General features: G+C 38.5%; 1 protein-coding gene across 1 annotated transcript in view; it reads right to left on the bottom strand.

The window, feature by feature from the left end:
• The window catches only part of RSPO2 (R-spondin 2), an 82,123-nt gene that overhangs the window by 39,066 nt on the left and 24,711 nt on the right, over positions 1 to 18,346 (bottom strand). Inside the window, exons 3-4 of the mRNA XM_082719196.1 lie at positions 12,709 to 12,852; positions 9,865 to 10,053 (exon numbers count right to left, since the gene is read on the bottom strand). Of these exons, the coding sequence (XP_082575322.1) occupies positions 9,865 to 10,053; positions 12,709 to 12,852 (333 nt within the window). The remainder of the gene's footprint in view (positions 1 to 9,864; positions 10,054 to 12,708; positions 12,853 to 18,346) is intronic.

Raw genomic sequence — 18,346 nt, 5'->3', positions numbered from 1 at the left:
GATAACTATACAGTTTTCCCCTGACCCCAGAATTTAACTCAGAATCCTTCTCAACCCAATATTCCATGCAGCAGCTAGTAAACAACATACTAGATAAAACCACCTTAGATGACACAACTGAAGTTGGGCCTCGTAGGAACATTTTTGTCTTTGATTTGAATAATATTTAATGGGTAGACTTCAAATTTTCAGAGCACTTCAAGCTGGCTTGTAAGGGACACGATGAGGAGGTTAACATCGTAAGCTAGAAAATAGAGAACAATACATCCAAGGGTCTTGGTAAATGGCAAACAAAAGTAGCAGAAAGTACGTATGTTAGGGTGAATGCAAAATGTGCCTAGATTTTATAAAAATAGACTGCACTAATACAAACTGGGGAATAGCTTGGCTTAGAAAGTTGGCAGAAAAAGATATAAGAGTCACAGTGGACTGCAAGTCAAGTCAAAATCCTGTACTCTTTAGAGAAGCAAGCAGGACAGAAAAATGCAAAAACCTAAGAACCTATAAGCAGTCTCTGATAATTCTCCCAAATTCAGACTCTGCTGAGGGTCCTGCCCCAAGTTTGGGATGTGAAGACTACTTCCATCCACCATCAACATAACCTTAGCCACTTCCATTTCAACCAGAATTCTGATCAAGTATCTCCATGCTCAAGTGCCCTAGGGCTTCTCCTTGGTGGACCAGGTAAGATGAAAGCACTTCACAATCAGGACGCATCTGATATTTTTTCTGTGAACTGTTGTAACTGCTGCTGGCAAACTCAGCCACCGTCAGGCTCCTCCGGTTACCCTCTCTGGGGCACAGAAGGCACACTGGCATCTGTGTCTTTCCCCATAATGTTCTCTCAGTCTAAAATGATCTCCTCCCTTGGGGCACCTCAGTGACTCAGTAGATTAAACATCTACCTTCAGCTCAGGTCATGACCTCAGGGTCCTGGAATAGAGCCCCACTTCAGGCTCCCTGCTCAGCAGAGTCTGTTTTTCCCTCTCCCTCTGTGCTCTCTCTCAAATAAATAAAAAATGTTATTTATTTATTTTTCTTAATGGTTTCCTCCCTTTTTCAAAAAAATGTGTTTCTGAGGGAGGCTGCGTGGCTCAGTGGGTTAAAGCCTCTGCCTTCGGTTCAGGTCATGATCCCAGAGTCCTGGGATCGAGCCCTGCATTGGGCTCTCTGCTCGGCGGGGAGCCTGCTTCCTCCTCTCTCTCTCCCTCTCTCTCTGCCTGCCTCTCTGCCTACTTGTGATCTCTGTCTGTCAAATAAATAAAATCTTTAAAAAGTAAATAAATAAAAATTAAAAAAATAAAAATGCGTTTCCCACCCCCCTTAATATAATGTAAATTTTGCTCTTCAGGAAACATTTCATGGCCACAACAGCTAAAAATGATAATTTCTATAATATCAGAGCCTATAACCATGCTTACATTTACAAATTCAACTTTGCTTCCTTTGTTATTTCATAATACACATTTTATTCTTCTTTAAGGAGACTATAAATTCCTGTTTATATCCCTCAGCCTGCTCATTTCTTTAGAACATAGGAGTTAACAGATGCTTCAATAACTGATCTGATGAACTTACAGACATGGCAATGGAAAATTCATGGGTTAATTAAAACTCACCCTCAAACTTAGTACCTGAATTATACTGGGGAAGTTGACAGATATCAGAAGGCACCAGGCAACACATTTTAATAAAGTTAATTACACTCCGTAAGCATTCATTCAAAACCCATGAGTTTCTCTCAAATCAAATAGTTTTCACAGGTGAAAGTAACTGAAGGCCAGCCTTGAAGAAACAAAACTCAACAAGTTTATTAAAAATATTAATACAAGCTTTGAGATAATCATAGGAAATAAATAACTCATATAAATATGCAATTCCTGATTTTTTTTTTAAGATTGATTTTGATATAGAGTGAGAGGGAGAGCAAGTCAGCAAGCCAGCACACACAAGCGAGAATCTCAAGCAGACTCTCCGCTGAGTGAGGAGCCTGAACTGGGGTTTGATCTCAGGAACCCAAGATGACGACCCCTGCTGAAACCAAGTCAGACACTTAACCAACTGAGCCACCCAGGTGCCCCTACAAATCCTGATCTTACTGAGTACATCTTACTATACAGAGAAGACACCACAGTTATTGTCAAGTTCAAAGGCTAACTGATCCTCAATACAAAATAAACATTTTCTGGATTCTCTCGATTCCATGAAGTTCTAAATGTATTCAATGTTTACTAAAAGAACCTACAGGACAACTGTACTCAGATACAACTGGTAAGTCAACAAATCCTGATTCCATATTGCCCAGGCCAGGAGAGAGTCGACTTTCACAATTATGTCTTCAGCTTCCATTGAAGAACAAACACTCCCAAGCTGCCTTTTCTCTTATGAAAACATATGCTAGGGATGAGGAATTGGTAAAGACACTGTCCACCATACTGCTCATTATCCTGGGTGTGATTTCTCATTAGAGAAAACTGTTTATAGTGTTTGTCTTTCTACAGAACAGTAATGTTTCCTGTGAGAATATTAGTTTCCTGAATTCTATGATGCAGGTTCCACCCCTCCTACACGGATGCACACACTTTTACGTGTTGGAAATTGGAAGGAGACTCATATGTGTGTGTACAGATATATGTGCATGTTCGTATCCACATATATGTCATATGTAGATGTATATATTAATATATTTATGTATATATGTTATATACATGTGCATATATATGTATACAGATTTTCCCCCAGGAGCTATTATTAAATTATATTGTATTTTATAATTAGTCATTTATTTGAAATTAAGATAGAAAGAGCCATATCTATTTTCTCCTTTGCCTTGGGTAGGAAACCCAAGGTCAAAAGTTTGGCTCGATTGTGTCTACCAACATATATTCATATGGTCTCTTGCCTTTATCAGTCCTGAGCTCCTGTTAGAAGTTTTTCCTAGTTCTGATGCTTAAATTTTGTTAAGATAACATGTTATTAAATATCTTTTTACATTGTTATTATTAAATCTTTGACTAATAGACATGAGGGCATAACATCAATCATTAAATGTCTCCTGACTATACAAGTTCAAATATCTTACTCCTAGTTTCCAAAGTCCTCAAATAGAAGAAAATAATACTGACACACAGAAACTGGAAGTCCAAGTACTATGTAAACAGGTCAGTTGTAAAGCAAAACCTACTGCCTTTACATTTTTAGTTTAAATTAATGGTAATAACTTTTGCCACCTGAACCTTTTTGCCCCACTCCATTGCACAGAGTAATTTTATCATCTTAACCACTTCTGTCTGATGACAAATGAGTCATGCTGAGATTTTAGTAAAACTCTGTCATTATTTCCATTAAAATGTTTTCTTTGTGCCTCCTGATCCTGGACGATGTCTACAACTACAGCTCTAGGTCCGTCTAGTAGCTGGCTAAGTATTTACAGGAAATCTCCATGAGTAAACCGCCTGCGCCCTCCTTATCAACATCATTTAAAGATTCTAGAGAGGTGTCTGATGAGGAAAGTAAGTTGTTCTAAGAAACCATTAGGGGATTTATACTTCAGGCTTTCTTATCTCATAACGGAAAAAAAAAAAAAAAGTCCCCTGGAAGGCGAGGTGGGGGAAAACTTAACCACTGACACCATGTGTGTCCTATTAAAGTGGTTTTTATTTTAGGGTTGTAAAAATTGCTTTATGTATTTTACATTAAGATCAAGAGTAGCTTACTGCTGTGTAAAATTTGTAAGAGAAAGGCCCCTTTGCAATTTTCCTGTCCTTGCCTTGTTATGCGTAGGACATCAGGGCTTTGGGGGCATGTGCAGTTGAAAAATCCTTATTACAAGTACCCATAAAAGAGATGAGGACATGTTGCTCCAGATCTTATTAAATGAGAGCAGTCGAGCTCCCCGATGGGAAGCTGCCGAGAGTCGCACAAAGGTGTGGCTTCTTTCTCTCGCCTGCTCCCGGGGGCCCTCCCCGGCCCCTCTGGCAAGCAAGGCTGGCACGGAGAAGGGCTCAAAATGAAACTGGCAGGAGCGCATTTTCTAGTCCTTCCCTGACTCCAAGTCATTAGGACTTTGCGCACCCTTCGATTTTTAGGTCTATGCCCAAGACCGTAATTAGTTTTGCCCTCGTAAATTCTCATCTTCTCTGGGGCACACTGCTTGAAAGCCCACTTCTCTGTTCTTCCCCCTGGCCTTAAGACATGACCCTCTGGAATGGGAGAATGAGTAAATCCTGAAGGAAATCACTGCTAAAAAGGAACAAACACAAAACCACCACCACGGGTACCAACAGGTCCCCATGGTGACACCCCATCCACCTTCAAGGAAATAAATTTTAAAAATTATAGAAGGATAGGGAAGGGGCAAAGAGGGTGGGAGCACTTCCCAAGACACTGCCTAAAGGCTCATGGGTCAGACCACTGAAGCAGGAATTTTGGACACCATAGCTACTAAGAGAAACATTTAGAGACTGGTGGATCTTTGTTAAATGTCAATTTTATATAGGTATACATCTACATTTAAAATGGGGCTGTTTCTGCATGACTGTCTCAGTTTATGATCTCCATAAACATTACTATCAGCTGCCATGTATCCAGAGTACCTGGAAAATATAGTACAATTTGCTTAACATGAGTAACACAAATAAGGTATTTAGCATAACAGAGGCCACAAGAATTCCTTCTTTAGATTCTCTCTTCTTCATAGAATAATCCCAGTGCCTACATTCCTGACAGCTCTGAAAGTTTCAAAAGAGATTTTTCTCTTATCCATTCCCTTCCAAACTACTCTTAAGGTTGGCATGTATAAAACAGACCACATAAATTGCAACTCAAATGTAAACAAAATGTAGAGAAATAAAGAACACATGTCTAAAACATATTTTCTTGACCCTATCCTCCTGCAAATGTGCTTTATTTTCTGCTCTCAGTTCAATCCATCACGATCCACAACCATCTTTAGTTCTATTATCTAATACCTAGTCCCCATATTGCTGTCAGTTTATATACAGAAAACGAAGATTAGAAGGGTCTTTTAATATTGCTTCTTAAAAAGATGTTTGCAGAGATTAAGTTTCTAAGTTGCTAAATAATATCTTCTTTTGTTTCCTATCACATTAAAAGCCACTTTAAAAAAGAAAGGTAGATGAGGGTCAAGTAACGCCTCATAAGAGAAAGGAGTTATTTTCAAATTGAAATAATTTATAGTAGCACATTCCATGTTTAAATTTCAGCACAGTTCTGAGAAAATCTGATGAGGGCTTAAAGAATTGCATCATAGTATTACTAATAACTGTGGCACGGTGAGTGGGCGTAACCACAAGCAAGAAAGACAGAAAGCTATCTGAGTGTATGTCAAAGCATCACCTAAATTACACTATCAGCCGGACTGCTTGACTGGGTCAGAAAGAGAAAAGCCATGCTGGGCACAGAGCTCGAAATGTGAAGGTGGGACTCAGATCCCCAGAGGGGGGCTGCGCAGGCCAGGAAGTGAGGGGGCAGAGGTGAATGCTGAGCATGACTCAACACAAGGTAGTCTCAGGTGCTAGCCCAGAGGCTGATTCCAAAACACTAATGATGGAAAGAATAATCTGGAAGTCACACTTCCCACCCCACCCCACAACAAAATGAGGACTAATAACACTAAAGTTAAAGAAGATCTTTGTAGGAACAGCTGAATCAAAGCAAACCAGTGGTTCAATACTTTGGTGTTTATGAAACGACCTTCAGCGTATGTTTTCCTATTTCAAGCTGGAAGATATTAAGAAGAGGGTAGTAATGACAGGGCGCCATGTTTTTTAAAAGTATTTGTAGAGAAAAATTAAGATGATGTGTCTAGTTTCGGGGAGAAAGAGTTTAAAGTTGGCTTCTTTAATGGACAACTCTAGCTTTATCTTTTATTTTATAGGAACAAGTAACACTTGGGTTTCCTAGGCAGCAAGTTCTGCTCTTGGCCCTACCACTAGAAACTTGCTCTGTATCACCTTGGACCAGTCAGAACCTCCCAGACTGCAGATCCTTCCTCCTCCCTAATGTAACTTGGGATAATCACAATCAACCATTGGGTCAAGAGCTTAAAAAACAAATCCTTTCTTAGCTCTGCAGAAGGTCTCCTTCATTCAGATCTCTGATCAAATGTGACTCTCTTGATTTCCCTGAATACCCTGTATAAAATAATACACTTCTATCTCAATCGTTTACTTGATTATCCTGCTTTATGTTTGTCACCAGTCTCCATCTCTATATGAAACTGAATTCATCCACCCACTTCTTTATTGCCATGATTCCCAGCAGAAAATGTTCTGTAAAGACTGAGTACTCTTATGCCTAGACCAGTGATTGCTACATAGCAGTGCTCCATAGTATCTGATAAATTAAAATTAGTTGTCATGGGATCTTAAAATACGACAAAGAATGCCATATACCTGGGACAAAATATTCTAGGCTGAGGTTACATTGGCCAGTCCTGAAGATTACAGTTACCCAAATGACAATTCCCCCTGCATGGGAACAAACTCCATGTCTCACCTCCAATGCTTTTGTTCTTCCATTTGTCATTTAAATATAATGGCATGTTTATATTTTTCTATTAATAGATTATCTAATATACGACATGGTCCAAACTAGAAATCCCTCCCCTTTGAAGCTCCAGGTTATATAGGAACAGAAAATTTAGTTCCTCCAGAATGAATTTCTTTAAAGCACAGGTCACAGGCAGATTTAAGGAGTCTTGATTCGTCTACAAGGGCTGACTACCTAAGAAGAGGCAGGATGGGGATGAAAAGCTGCCTGAAGCAAAGGCTTGGCAAATGCACGGTATAGCTACTGGAAAAGCATTCAGTTCTTCTCTCATGAACAACACTCTTGGGCTTCTGTGACAACCGCAGAGCTTGCCAGTATCTTTCAGCAATTTGTGGAAGATCCATTGGATTTTAGAGTTGACTGGATCTTAGAAATTCACCACTCCCCACCCAAACCCTCAATTTACGAATGAGGAAATAGAGGCCAAGAGAGGTTAAGTGACTTCCCAAGGGTCATAGAATTGATGAGTTGACGGGGTGCAGAGACCCAGATCTTGTGATCTCCACACCAGAATGAGTGTCAGAAAAGCCCAAAAACTCTACAAGTATGTCATCAGAAATAAAAGGAAAAGGTAACTAATCCAGAAGAAAAGTCTGGGAAGGAACAGAGTGACTTCAAGTATAAATCAGTCCATGACTTAAGGTATTGCCAGGTATACTCTTTTTTTGGAAAAGCAGATAAGCAGGCAATAATTAAGAAAAAATAAGCTAAAATATTATACTGGTTTTTACCTTGTAGCCATTTGTTGTCTCATTTTTAATAGATTTCAGTGTAATATCTTAAACACTTAGTGACTATTCCATTTCGCTGACCTCTAACTCATGCCTTCCATAATCAAAAGCAGCTGACTTTAATGTGCCAGCGCTTTAGTGTGAAGGAGGTTAAGGCTGCATTTGTGTGCAATCAGGTTAAGATTGGCTCCAACAGGAGAGAAATCCATACATATGTTGAAAAGATCTGAAAAATGCCTGTATTCCCAACCTGATTACGACTACATTTTTGCATGGTTTGTCAAAGCAGATCACTGAAATCAAGTCAAGATGTAAAATGGGATAAAGTGGTTTTCTTCTCCATTCTTCCATTAATCACCATGACCTATGGAAGAAAGGAAATTTTCCCTCTCTCACCTGAGGCAAGGTGGGATACTCCGCTGAAAGTTATGCCAATTTTATCAACTGGTGCTCAAATTGCAAAATTATATATATATTTTTTTACTTTTAATTTCCTACATTTGTAAATAGAAGCTGTTTTTTTTTTTTTTAAATTGGAGAGTAACTTTCCATCTCTATCAACAATTCTATTTTAGTTTTCTTTTTACAAAACATAGACCAAGTTCTGATTCAACTTTCTGAACTTACTAAACTTAAAGGTCATATAAAAATTCAATTTCTTCAACTGAGGATGTTGATACAGGGATTAGAGTGATAGCTGCTCTCGCTCTCCTAATAATATTTGGTACAACCTAAATATGAACTAAATCAGAGTTCATTACTGGTTCACTTTTCAAAAAGATTATTAGCAGATGACAAACAAACATTTGTTTTGACATAATTTCAACTGCTGACAGTGTCAGGTTATATTCTGTGAAGACAGTATACTGTTGCTAGAAGCATATATATATATATATATATATATACACACACACACACACACACACATACTCTCTCTCTCTCACACACACACACACAAATTCAATAAACATTATAGGTTAACAATGTTGCTGTTATCTACAAAGTTTTCAAGCAAGACTGGGGCTAGGTCAAAATAATTTTGGAGAGGAGGGGAACATGCTGGTTCTTGTTACACACAAGCATGTTCATTATAGGAGCATTTTCGGGTTAATTTTTGTTATTAACGTAAACCACAATTGGGGGACCACATTGCTGGAAGAGGAATGGTGGGGGGTAGTTACATAAACAATATACAACAAAGAAAGTCTTTCTTTCCAATACCTGAATACATCAGGTTTGTTTTTAGGCACAAGGTTGCAGGTTAAATGCTCTCAGCTATCCAAGAAGTGGCTTATTAGTTTTGTAAGAAAATATTTTCTTTTATTTTGACTGAAAAATACTCAGTTTAACGGAACAAAACCATCCTTGTTAGTGAAAAGCAGACCCAAAAAAACTTTGTTTCAAGACCCAGCAAAGAAAAGCAAAACTAATTCAAGAGGAAAAGCTGCCTTCCTAATAGTAGCTTCTGAATCTGGATCTAATAGTTCTCAGAAGCTGACCGGAGTCTTCGAGTCTTCAAAGTTTTGTCCTCCTCCATGGGCCATAGACATCCCTAGGCGGAAGCATACTAGGGATATAAAACCCATTTAACCAGACATATATTCTCTTTCTGGGCTACAGCCGCAGAGCTGGAAAGCAATGCACCAAGAGCGAGAATGAAGGCAAACAAATGTTTTGATTATTTCCAAGCGCGATTTTCCAAACACCACTTTCTTTTTTGCTTTCCTATTTTGCACACTAGAAAAAACCCCACTTCATCTCTGGCAACGTAGTGTCTGCTAGTGTGAAAACGGGAACAAGAGATTATGTTCTCAGAACCACAGCAACAATGCTAAAAACTGCATTTCCCTGTACTGACTGGGCTCCCTCCAGCACCTAAGCTTCTCCTAATTTGTAAATGGGCCGAATCTTGTTATTACAGAATAATTACGGCAAATCAGCACAATTACTCCAAAGACATGAATAAACACACACATACCAGTAGCTGTTTTCTACAAATTATTATCCAAACAAAGGGAACCGGCTAATTGTGGTAACATTAAGACAACATTTATTCTTCCCAGTGTTTGGGCAAGTTTATTTTAAGTTGTCATCTTCAACTAGTAACGACGCAGATGATTTTACAGATTTCATAAACCTTTCTAATCTAAACTCTGCTCAGCTGAAAGTTGGCCACTTCCCTCAGAGCGACATCTGCAAAGGCCTGATTTTCCCGCTTTTATGGTTCATCAGCAACACACACACACACACACACACACACAAACACACACACAAACACACACACACACACACTCTCCCTCTCTCTCTCTCTCTCTCCTAGAAATCGCACTTTAGTAAGCTCATTTGTCATGCACTCTTCTAAATCATTTTGAGGCATTGTGAAAATGAAATACTTTATATTCTTCACAATTTAAGCACTTGTCTTGTAAGTGAGTACAGTGGGAAATATCCCCCCCCCCCCCCCGTCTCCAATGTTATTACCATGTTTCCTTTGTCCTGCTCTGGGGGGAGAACTCAGCAAGCGCACAGCCCACGCAGGACAGGAATTCTCTGAACTCACCTCCCGGACAATGCCTCAGGGCCATCTTGCACCTCCTGGATTCGGCAATGGTTGGACATGGTATCGTATCCTTTGCTGGCTTTTTAACAATTTGCCGTGTTCTGGTTTCCAGACCCCATTTAAATCCACATGTGCGATTATTTCTGCTACAAGTTCCCCATTCACTCCAATGACCAACTTCACATCCTTCTAATAGAGAAAAAAAAAAAACAACAAACACAGATAACAACTTGGTATCCATTTGCTCCGCAGTCATCAAATTTATATAGCTGTGTTTCTATACGATCCCCTTCAGATAAATGCAGTTGTACAGCCCACAAAGATCTGTACTCCCCTTTTGGATGTTTCAATTTTTTGAACCATAGCGTTATTTCCACCTATGAGAAGCAACTACCACATAAGTAATTTTAAAACTATTACTTTGAATCTTAGTTCATTTTTTGAAGGACTATTAGTCCATTCTAAAGACACAGAAATATATACTCTTTAAAAGAGTTAACAGCTGGGATGCCTGGGTGGCTCAGTTGGTTGGACGACTGCCTTCGGCTCAGGTCATGATCCCGGAATCGCAGGATCAAATCCCACATCAGGCTCCCAGCTCCATGGGGAGTCTGCTTCTCCCTCTGACCTTCTCCTTGCTCATGCTCTCTCTCACTGTCTCTCTCTCTCAAATAAATAAATAAAATCTTTAAAAAAAAAAAAAAAGAGTTAACAGCTAAAATCTACATAAGATCCTCTTTTCAAACCAGGACAGAAGACAAAATATCACATGTTAATTCTGGATGACCCCATAGTAATTCTCAGGTGTGTTAGTGTTTCGTTTTGTTTTGTTTGTTTTGTTTTGTAAGCATGTTAGTTTTATTTGGGAAGTCAGTAGTTCATGAAAAGGACAGGGATTTTATTTTGCATTTTCTGGTTATCTGAATTCTTTTAACAGGTATCTAAAAACCACAGTATGTATTTCTTACTTCCTAAATTGGTGCTCTATCTCACTATAATCGGGTACAGTCAGATATGTAAAAATGTTTGTTTATACGTAAAAGCTTTCAGCATCTCCTTTTGTAAATTCATACACTAGAAATGTCAGCTACCATCCCAAACCCTGGACTGACTGATAAAGGGATAAAAATACGTAAAGTTAAACCTCCTCACCAAATCAACCATTAAAATGCCCCTTCGAACTAGCAGATTAAGGACCCGGGCCTGGAGTCCACACACAGTATTTTAACATTTCAGATCTCAGCAGGCATCGTGGTTACTCTGAGATTTTTCAAAGCTGTTTAAGATTTTTATTTAGGGAAGTGCATAGGACTTTTTTATATTTAAGAAATTTTTTGTTATTTTTTATATTTAAGGATTTCGTAAGAGTTTCCACTTAACATGTGTAACGGGTGTGGGTCTTCTCTCTCAAAAGCAAATCCATTTGGGAGAAGGGGGTGGGATTATGGACATTGGGGAGGGTATGTGCTTTGGTGAGTGCTGTGAAGTGTGTAAAACTGGTGATTCACAGACCTGTACCCCTGGGGATAAAAATATATGTTTATAAAATAAAAAATTTAAAATAAAATAAAGAAAGACAAAAAAAAAAAAAGCAAATTCAACATTCTGAATATCCTGTTCTAGTGACTTTTTTAATAGTGTGTCACCTGTACGAATGTATGAATCCACACATAAACAAGAACATAAGTACACATTTCTACAAAAAGAAATTATTTAAAGGTGTTCTCTGCAAACCTTCAAATATATAATTACAGACTCTTTCAACAGTATTTCTGCAGAAAAGAAGTTCTTATTCTTTTTAAGTCTCCATTTTAAGGGGATGGAAAGTCTCGCTTATAATACATAATTCTGTTATAGATCATATCAGATGTATAATATGTCAAATAAAATTTGCGAGTGGGGGGTGCAAGTGGGTATGGGGACAATGCCATTACACCTGAAGATTAGAGTCATTCAATTAGGCATTCACCAAAGTGTAGGTACTATAGATCTTTACCTTTTCATCAGCTGTAAAAAATGTCAGTGTTTTTCCAACACTCTAAAAGTATAAAACCTATAAAATGGGTACTACTAATTATTCATGAATTATTCATGAAGGGTGTAGGTGTATATTAAGTTATGCATTCTAGATATCTAAATTTAGTAAAAGTAACATTGTTTTAATGTACTTTTGCAACATGCAATCATCAACAAAATCCATTTTGCACAAAACATTTCTTCCCAGTTTTTTTAAATGGCTAAACAAGAAACTCTATAATTAATCTACAGAACCAAAGTGACAGAACAGCTGACTACATGGTACTACTTGAAAATTATTTTTCTTTTACACAAAATGTTCTTCTCTAACAGTTATTAATTAAGGTAAGAAATATAGGCGCTACAGATAAGACCATACCAGCACTTCAACAGTTGAACTAGCTAACACACAACTAGCAAATTTTATAGTAAGATTTAGCAGGAGACTACCCATGTATTGATGCCTAAAAAATTCAAGTCAGCAAAGACCTTAAGTAATAGTCAGTTCTTTTTTTTTTTAATTTTTTATTTTTCATAGACATATATTTTTATCCCCAGGGGTACAGGTCTGTGAATCACCAGGTTTACACACTTCACAGCACTCACCAAAGCACATACCCTCCCCAATGTCCATAATCCCACCCCCTTCTCCCAAACCCCCTCCCCACAGCAACCCTCAGGTTGTTTTGTGAGATTAAGAGTCACTTATGGTCAGTTCTAATTAACAATAAGAGAACCAATTTGTTTTTGAGTTGAATATATCCAGCATGCATTATATTTTCAAGAATCAGGTGTTAAAAGTCTGAAAGTTACATGAAAACTACTCACCCACACATTCCATGGATTCATCTAATGGTGCAAAACCATCTGGACATTCATCAAAGCAGCGGCCTCTATGCAAATAAAAGCCAACTTTGCACTTGGTACAAAAGTCTTTGCTAAAGCAAGAATCACAGTTTTCTATTCTGCATCCTAAAAAACAATTTTAAAGAGAAAAAGAAAATTTCAATCAAGAGAAATTGACTGTTTTGCAAATAACACTTGTTTTGCAAATAACACACACAAACTTACCAGTTAGCTCCATTGAAATTCTAGTGGTCAGAGAAATATGTGTTCAACTCATTTGTTTCCTAATGCCTTTGCATTCTAAATCACTCCTACCTCTTCCAACAGCTCACCACATCAATGGGCTAAGACAGCATTCCAGCCTAGGGCCCGAGACAGCATAAGACCCTTCAGAAAATTTTGCAACTCCAAATGAGATTAAAACAAAGGATTGAAAAGAAAAAGAAAACATGCCCACTACAAACTGCACTGCTGCTAGGACTGAAATCTGTTCTACTCTTCAAAAGACCTACAATGAAAAACAACGGGAACACTCTAACCAGTATCTTCTGTTTCAGGACAGTAAATTAAAATTCTGTTTAATGCTGGTCAGTGCTGGCATTTATTTCTAGCAGAAGATACCTTAACTTGGAAGGGTAGTGTAGGTCACTAGTTTGCAAACCTACAAGGGGCCAAAGGCTTTACATTTCCTTTTAGTCTTTATAATAATCCTACAAAGTGGGCAGTAGTAATCCTGTTTTGCAAAAAAAGGAACCTGAGATTAAGAGAAGTCACATAGCTAATAGTGGCTGAGCTGGTTCTGAGAGGCCCCCAAATTGATTTGCCTTTTAACTCTGTAATCTTTTCTCTGTAACGCACTAACAGAATTTTACTAGTTACAGATTGTGAAAAAGAAGTGCTTTTTAGGGGGCACCTGGGTGGCTCAGTCATTAAGCATGTGCCTTTGGCTCAGGTCATGATTCCAGGACACTAGGCTCCAGCCCCACATTGGAGCCCTACATTGGAGCCCCACATCTGGCTCCCTACTCAGCAGGTAGCCTGCTTCTCCCTCTCCAGTTCCCCCTGCTTGTGTTCCTTCGCTCACTTTCTGTCATAAATAAATAGAATCTTTAAAAAAAGAAAAAGAAAAAGAAGTTTTGTTTTTAAGTCTGCTAGGTCTGGGTTTGAATCCCAGCTCTGCTCTTAGCAGCTCTGTGACTCAGGACAACAGGCCTCTGATTGTCTATTTCCCTCTGTATAGAACAGGGACATCACTGACTTTATGAGGCTGTTGCAAAGATTTGTAATAGCATATGCAAATCAACTGGCTTATAATAGATGCTCTGCACACAGAAACAATAGATTAGAAACACGTGTTTTCCCACTAACCCACACACATTACAACAAAGTGTAAAAAGAAGAACTACTTTATAGGCGAAGTATCCTAGGTCAGATTCCCTGGTAGGCCTGGGACATCTGGACCAGAGATAATTGGCTTGCACACGTAAAAATAAATATACCTGACTCGTCAAGGAGAGGAAAGAAAAGCAGCTTGGAGGATTCATTAAAAGCGCAGATTTTCGACAGATTATAGTACTATAATACTATAGTATTACTTAGAACAGACTTAATGGATGGCAATTAACAATACATAAAGCTCTATCAAAACTCCATGGCATCACGTTTGTTCACTTAACAAGCTCCCAAATGCCACTACTGGATCTGGTCCCTTAAGGATTCAGAAAAAACTTTAAAATGGACAGTTCCTGTAAGCAAAGAGATAATGCGATAGAAAATATAACTGAAACAGGAAAGCACTGAATAATTTGAAAATCAAGAAAATAAAGTCAAAAAGTAGAATTTAAAGACAAAAAAATTGGTTGAAATAGATTGCATTTTAAATAATGACAAGGCTCTGGACCTATTAAAAAAAAATGGCAACTCTTCACCTCTCAATTTGGGGTTTAACAGGTCTTCATGGATTAAATGACCGCCGTGAAGCAGCTAACTCAATCTGTAAGATGTTACCAAATTTACAGTTGGAAAACCAACTATGTGTGGGTGAAAGTCTGTAGTCCAATTACACTACTGCTCTTTTCTGAAGGATGTTGGATAAAGAAGAGTTTATCACCCCGTCAAATGTGCATTTGTAATCTTAAATGCTGTAGCCTGTATTTTAATGAGATGGTGGTCTACAGCTGGCCAGTAGCTTCTTAACCATGGTCAAAACCCAGGACTTCAGTCCACAAATTGTTAGTTTTCTTGCTTTTTTAAAAAGCAAGCAGCCCTTCCTATCGGCTGAATTATTTTCCAAGAAACGATAAACATTCCGAAGATAAAACAGAACTGAGGGGTGAAGAGAACAAAGCATTTACATTAAGGAAAGAGGACTATACACTTCATAAATCAGCTCTTATCTACAAAGTCTGCATTTACTTTAAAACATGGATTATACCAATAAGCTCTTTGGCCTAAAAGTTGCAGCAATGAGCATTTGGAAATAATGTTACAAGGTTCTCCACTAATTTTGAACTGTTAATTGTAACTCACCTTCCTCATTTCATTCTATGCCCCTAATACCAGTTCAGAGAATGTGGAATTTCTGAAATGCCTATCTGTAAAGTCTCTTAGGACTTCTTCAGGCATAAATCCTGCTTAAAGAAAACTTGATTATTTGTCCTCAAATTTAAGTAGAATAAATATCCAACACATTTAAATTGTAGACTACTTCAGCCATGAAAAAGCATGAGGTATTATGAGCAATGACTGAGAATAAGCTCTAAGATCCACCATTAAGTAAAAAAGGCAAGTTGCAAGATATAGAGAGTATGGTACAAGAAAAATGTGCTTGGGTGTGCATGCGCACGTGTGTGTGTGTGTGTGTGTGTGTGTGTAGGAGCTTTGAGAAATTAATTTGAGAAAGGTGGTGGAATTTTGAAATAGGTTAAAAATTACCATTTCAGAATGAATATTTTATGAATCTTTTGTGATTGTAATATATGTATTAAAAGTAAAACAGAAGTTATTTCCATGAACACTGTGACCGGCTTAAATTTACAGAAAATAATGCTATATGAATGTTCTGAAATAAAATCTTTTGATTTCAACTGGTAAGAATGAATCAAGGAATAATATTCTATCCCCAATTTCTTCAGAATTAGAAATTCTGAAAAATTATGTGCATCACATTATACCCCTTATAATGCTGAACCTATCTTAGTCTTCGAAACACACAACTCTTTGACCATCTCTGGTCCAGTATTCTTTGTTTCTATATGTTCCAGGGTGCTTTTCCTTCATTCAAGTCATTAGGGGGGAAATCCCTAAATATTACTTGTTCAAAAAAGCATTTAAACAAAAGCTTTGATTGGCACCAAGTTATAACATCATCCGCTGACCTTCGTGGTCTCAGTGACTCGACCACAAACAAAACCAGTGCAGACGGCCCACACACTCAGCAGTCTAAACGGACACAACTCATCGAATCACCAACACCTTTGAACTGAAAGCTTTTTAAAACAACAGCATAAGCCACCTACCCTGACAATCTGTCCCTTGACAGGCTTCCTAGAAACCTTTCCTCACCAGCTCCAGCCCCGTGCACAACCCCCTGTCCTGTTCAGCTACTTCTAGAACTAACTTTTCTGTTTTGGAGAAAACCACTCTGTATGGCCTCACAGTTCTGAGCTTTCCCCTCTAGCCTGTACCCATGCTCCCAGAAACTTCTTCAACTTGTTATCCTTAAATAAGTGAGATTCACATCAACTTGATTAATTCCTTTGTAGAAAAGTGAAACATTCTCATTATAAATAAAAATTCAAAGCAGGTGAAGATATAGATATACTCTTATTTACCTGAATGGTACATCACACCTGCTTTCCAGAATTAGACATTCTATTAACAGTCTGGGAAAATCTTTCTGCTCATCTTACCAATAAGTGAGTTTTAAAACACCAACAGGATGATTCAGTAGGCTGATGAACTTCAGAAAACTCTATACGGCTTAAGAAAACAAGAATACCAAAGTTTGCTAAACATGGGTCTCTGTAAAAATCTGTCCTTTAAGGCCTTATTCAGAAATAAGACCCTGGTTCAGCCAACTTACATGCTTCTAAATTACGGCGCCTCCTCAAAAATGTAATCCAAGCGAACACTGCCAATGTCGGTTTAAGTAAAATTACTGTCCAAGTGAAACTGTGTCCAAATGCAATCTGATGAGGCTGTCATTTGGCAAAGTGAACTTACTGTGGCCAAGAAACAAAATAGGGTAGGTAACCTTCTCTTGTCCTTCCATGGTATCCATACAGGTTCCATTATAGCATTCTTCAAATTATACTGAATGTTCCGTTCAATAGTTCATTCTAAACATTCTCTGAAAATGGAGCATGTGCCAGGTATTGTACCATACCCTGAAAACCTAAAATTATAATCCCCACTCCCTGGGCTAGAGGAGCAAAAGCTATGGGGGAGGGGGTCATGAGGCACTCACACAGCATTGCGCAGCGTGGTAGATACTAAAGGCATGTGCTGTGTACATTAGAGACAGAAAAAACAGACCCATTTCTCTTCTGCCATTACAGGTTGTTTTTTTTTTTTTCCTTTCAGTCTGTAAATTCTTTATTTCTAACATAGTGCCAAACACTTGGAGGAGTTTTCATGCTTACCAAGTGAACTAACATAAGTGCCATTTAAAAACTCAATTCCTTTATATTTAAAAACTCATCTGGATGCCTAGTAGGAGATTGCTTGCACATGCCCTGTAAATATCTTTAATACAGAAAGAAAAGCCATGGTTGCTGGAAGGAATTATAAATCTTACTGGAAGAACAAATAACGCAACACCTGAAAACAATCCTAATTGAGAACATAAGTACCGAAGCATGGCTGGGAATATATGTTACGGAAGTTGGAACATCAGCTGAGCAGGTTTGAGAGAGACAGCGCGAAGAGTCGTGCCGGCCAGAATTCCCCAACAGAGAAAACTCACAGGGCACATGATGGACCCAACGAAAAGGGGCTTCTGTGAGCAGGAGATTAGAATCGGGAATGGCTACTTGGGTGTAGACTGCTGTAGGTCGGTAATTCCACTTCTTATTTTACTTCATTTCAAACAAGGAAGTTAAATTGTAAATTTGTATGATTTCAAGTATTTAAGTAATAATTAATAAAAATGAAGATTGGTTCAAGCTTAGGGCTTGAAGTGAGAAGTCTTCATAGATTCTTTTTTTTTTAAATATTTATTTATTTGACAGAGATCAAAAATAGGCAGAGAGATGGTGGGGGAGGGGGGAAGCAGGCTCCCCGCTGAGCAGAGAGCCCTACCTGGGGCTCGATCCCAGGAACCTGGGATTACGACCTGAGCCACCCAGGTGCCCCCTTCATAGATTTTTTTTTAAAGAGTTTATTTATTTATTTATTTGACAGACAGAGATCACAAGTAGGCAGAGAGGCAGGCAGAGAGAGAGAGAGAGGGAAGCAGGCTCCTCGCTGAGCAGAGAGTCCGATGCAAGGCTCGATCCCAGGACCCATGCATCATGACCTGAGCAAAAGAGGCTTTAACCCACTGAGCCACCCAGGCACCCCTCTTCATAGGTTCTTGAGCAGGAGAGAAACATGACTAAGATGGTACCTGGTTTGTTCC

The sequence above is a fragment of the Mustela nivalis genome (assembly GCF_964662115.1).
Source record: "Mustela nivalis genome assembly, chromosome: 2".
NCBI lineage: Eukaryota > Metazoa > Chordata > Mammalia > Carnivora > Mustelidae > Mustela > Mustela nivalis.
This window is presented reverse-complemented; position numbering and strand designations above follow the sequence as displayed.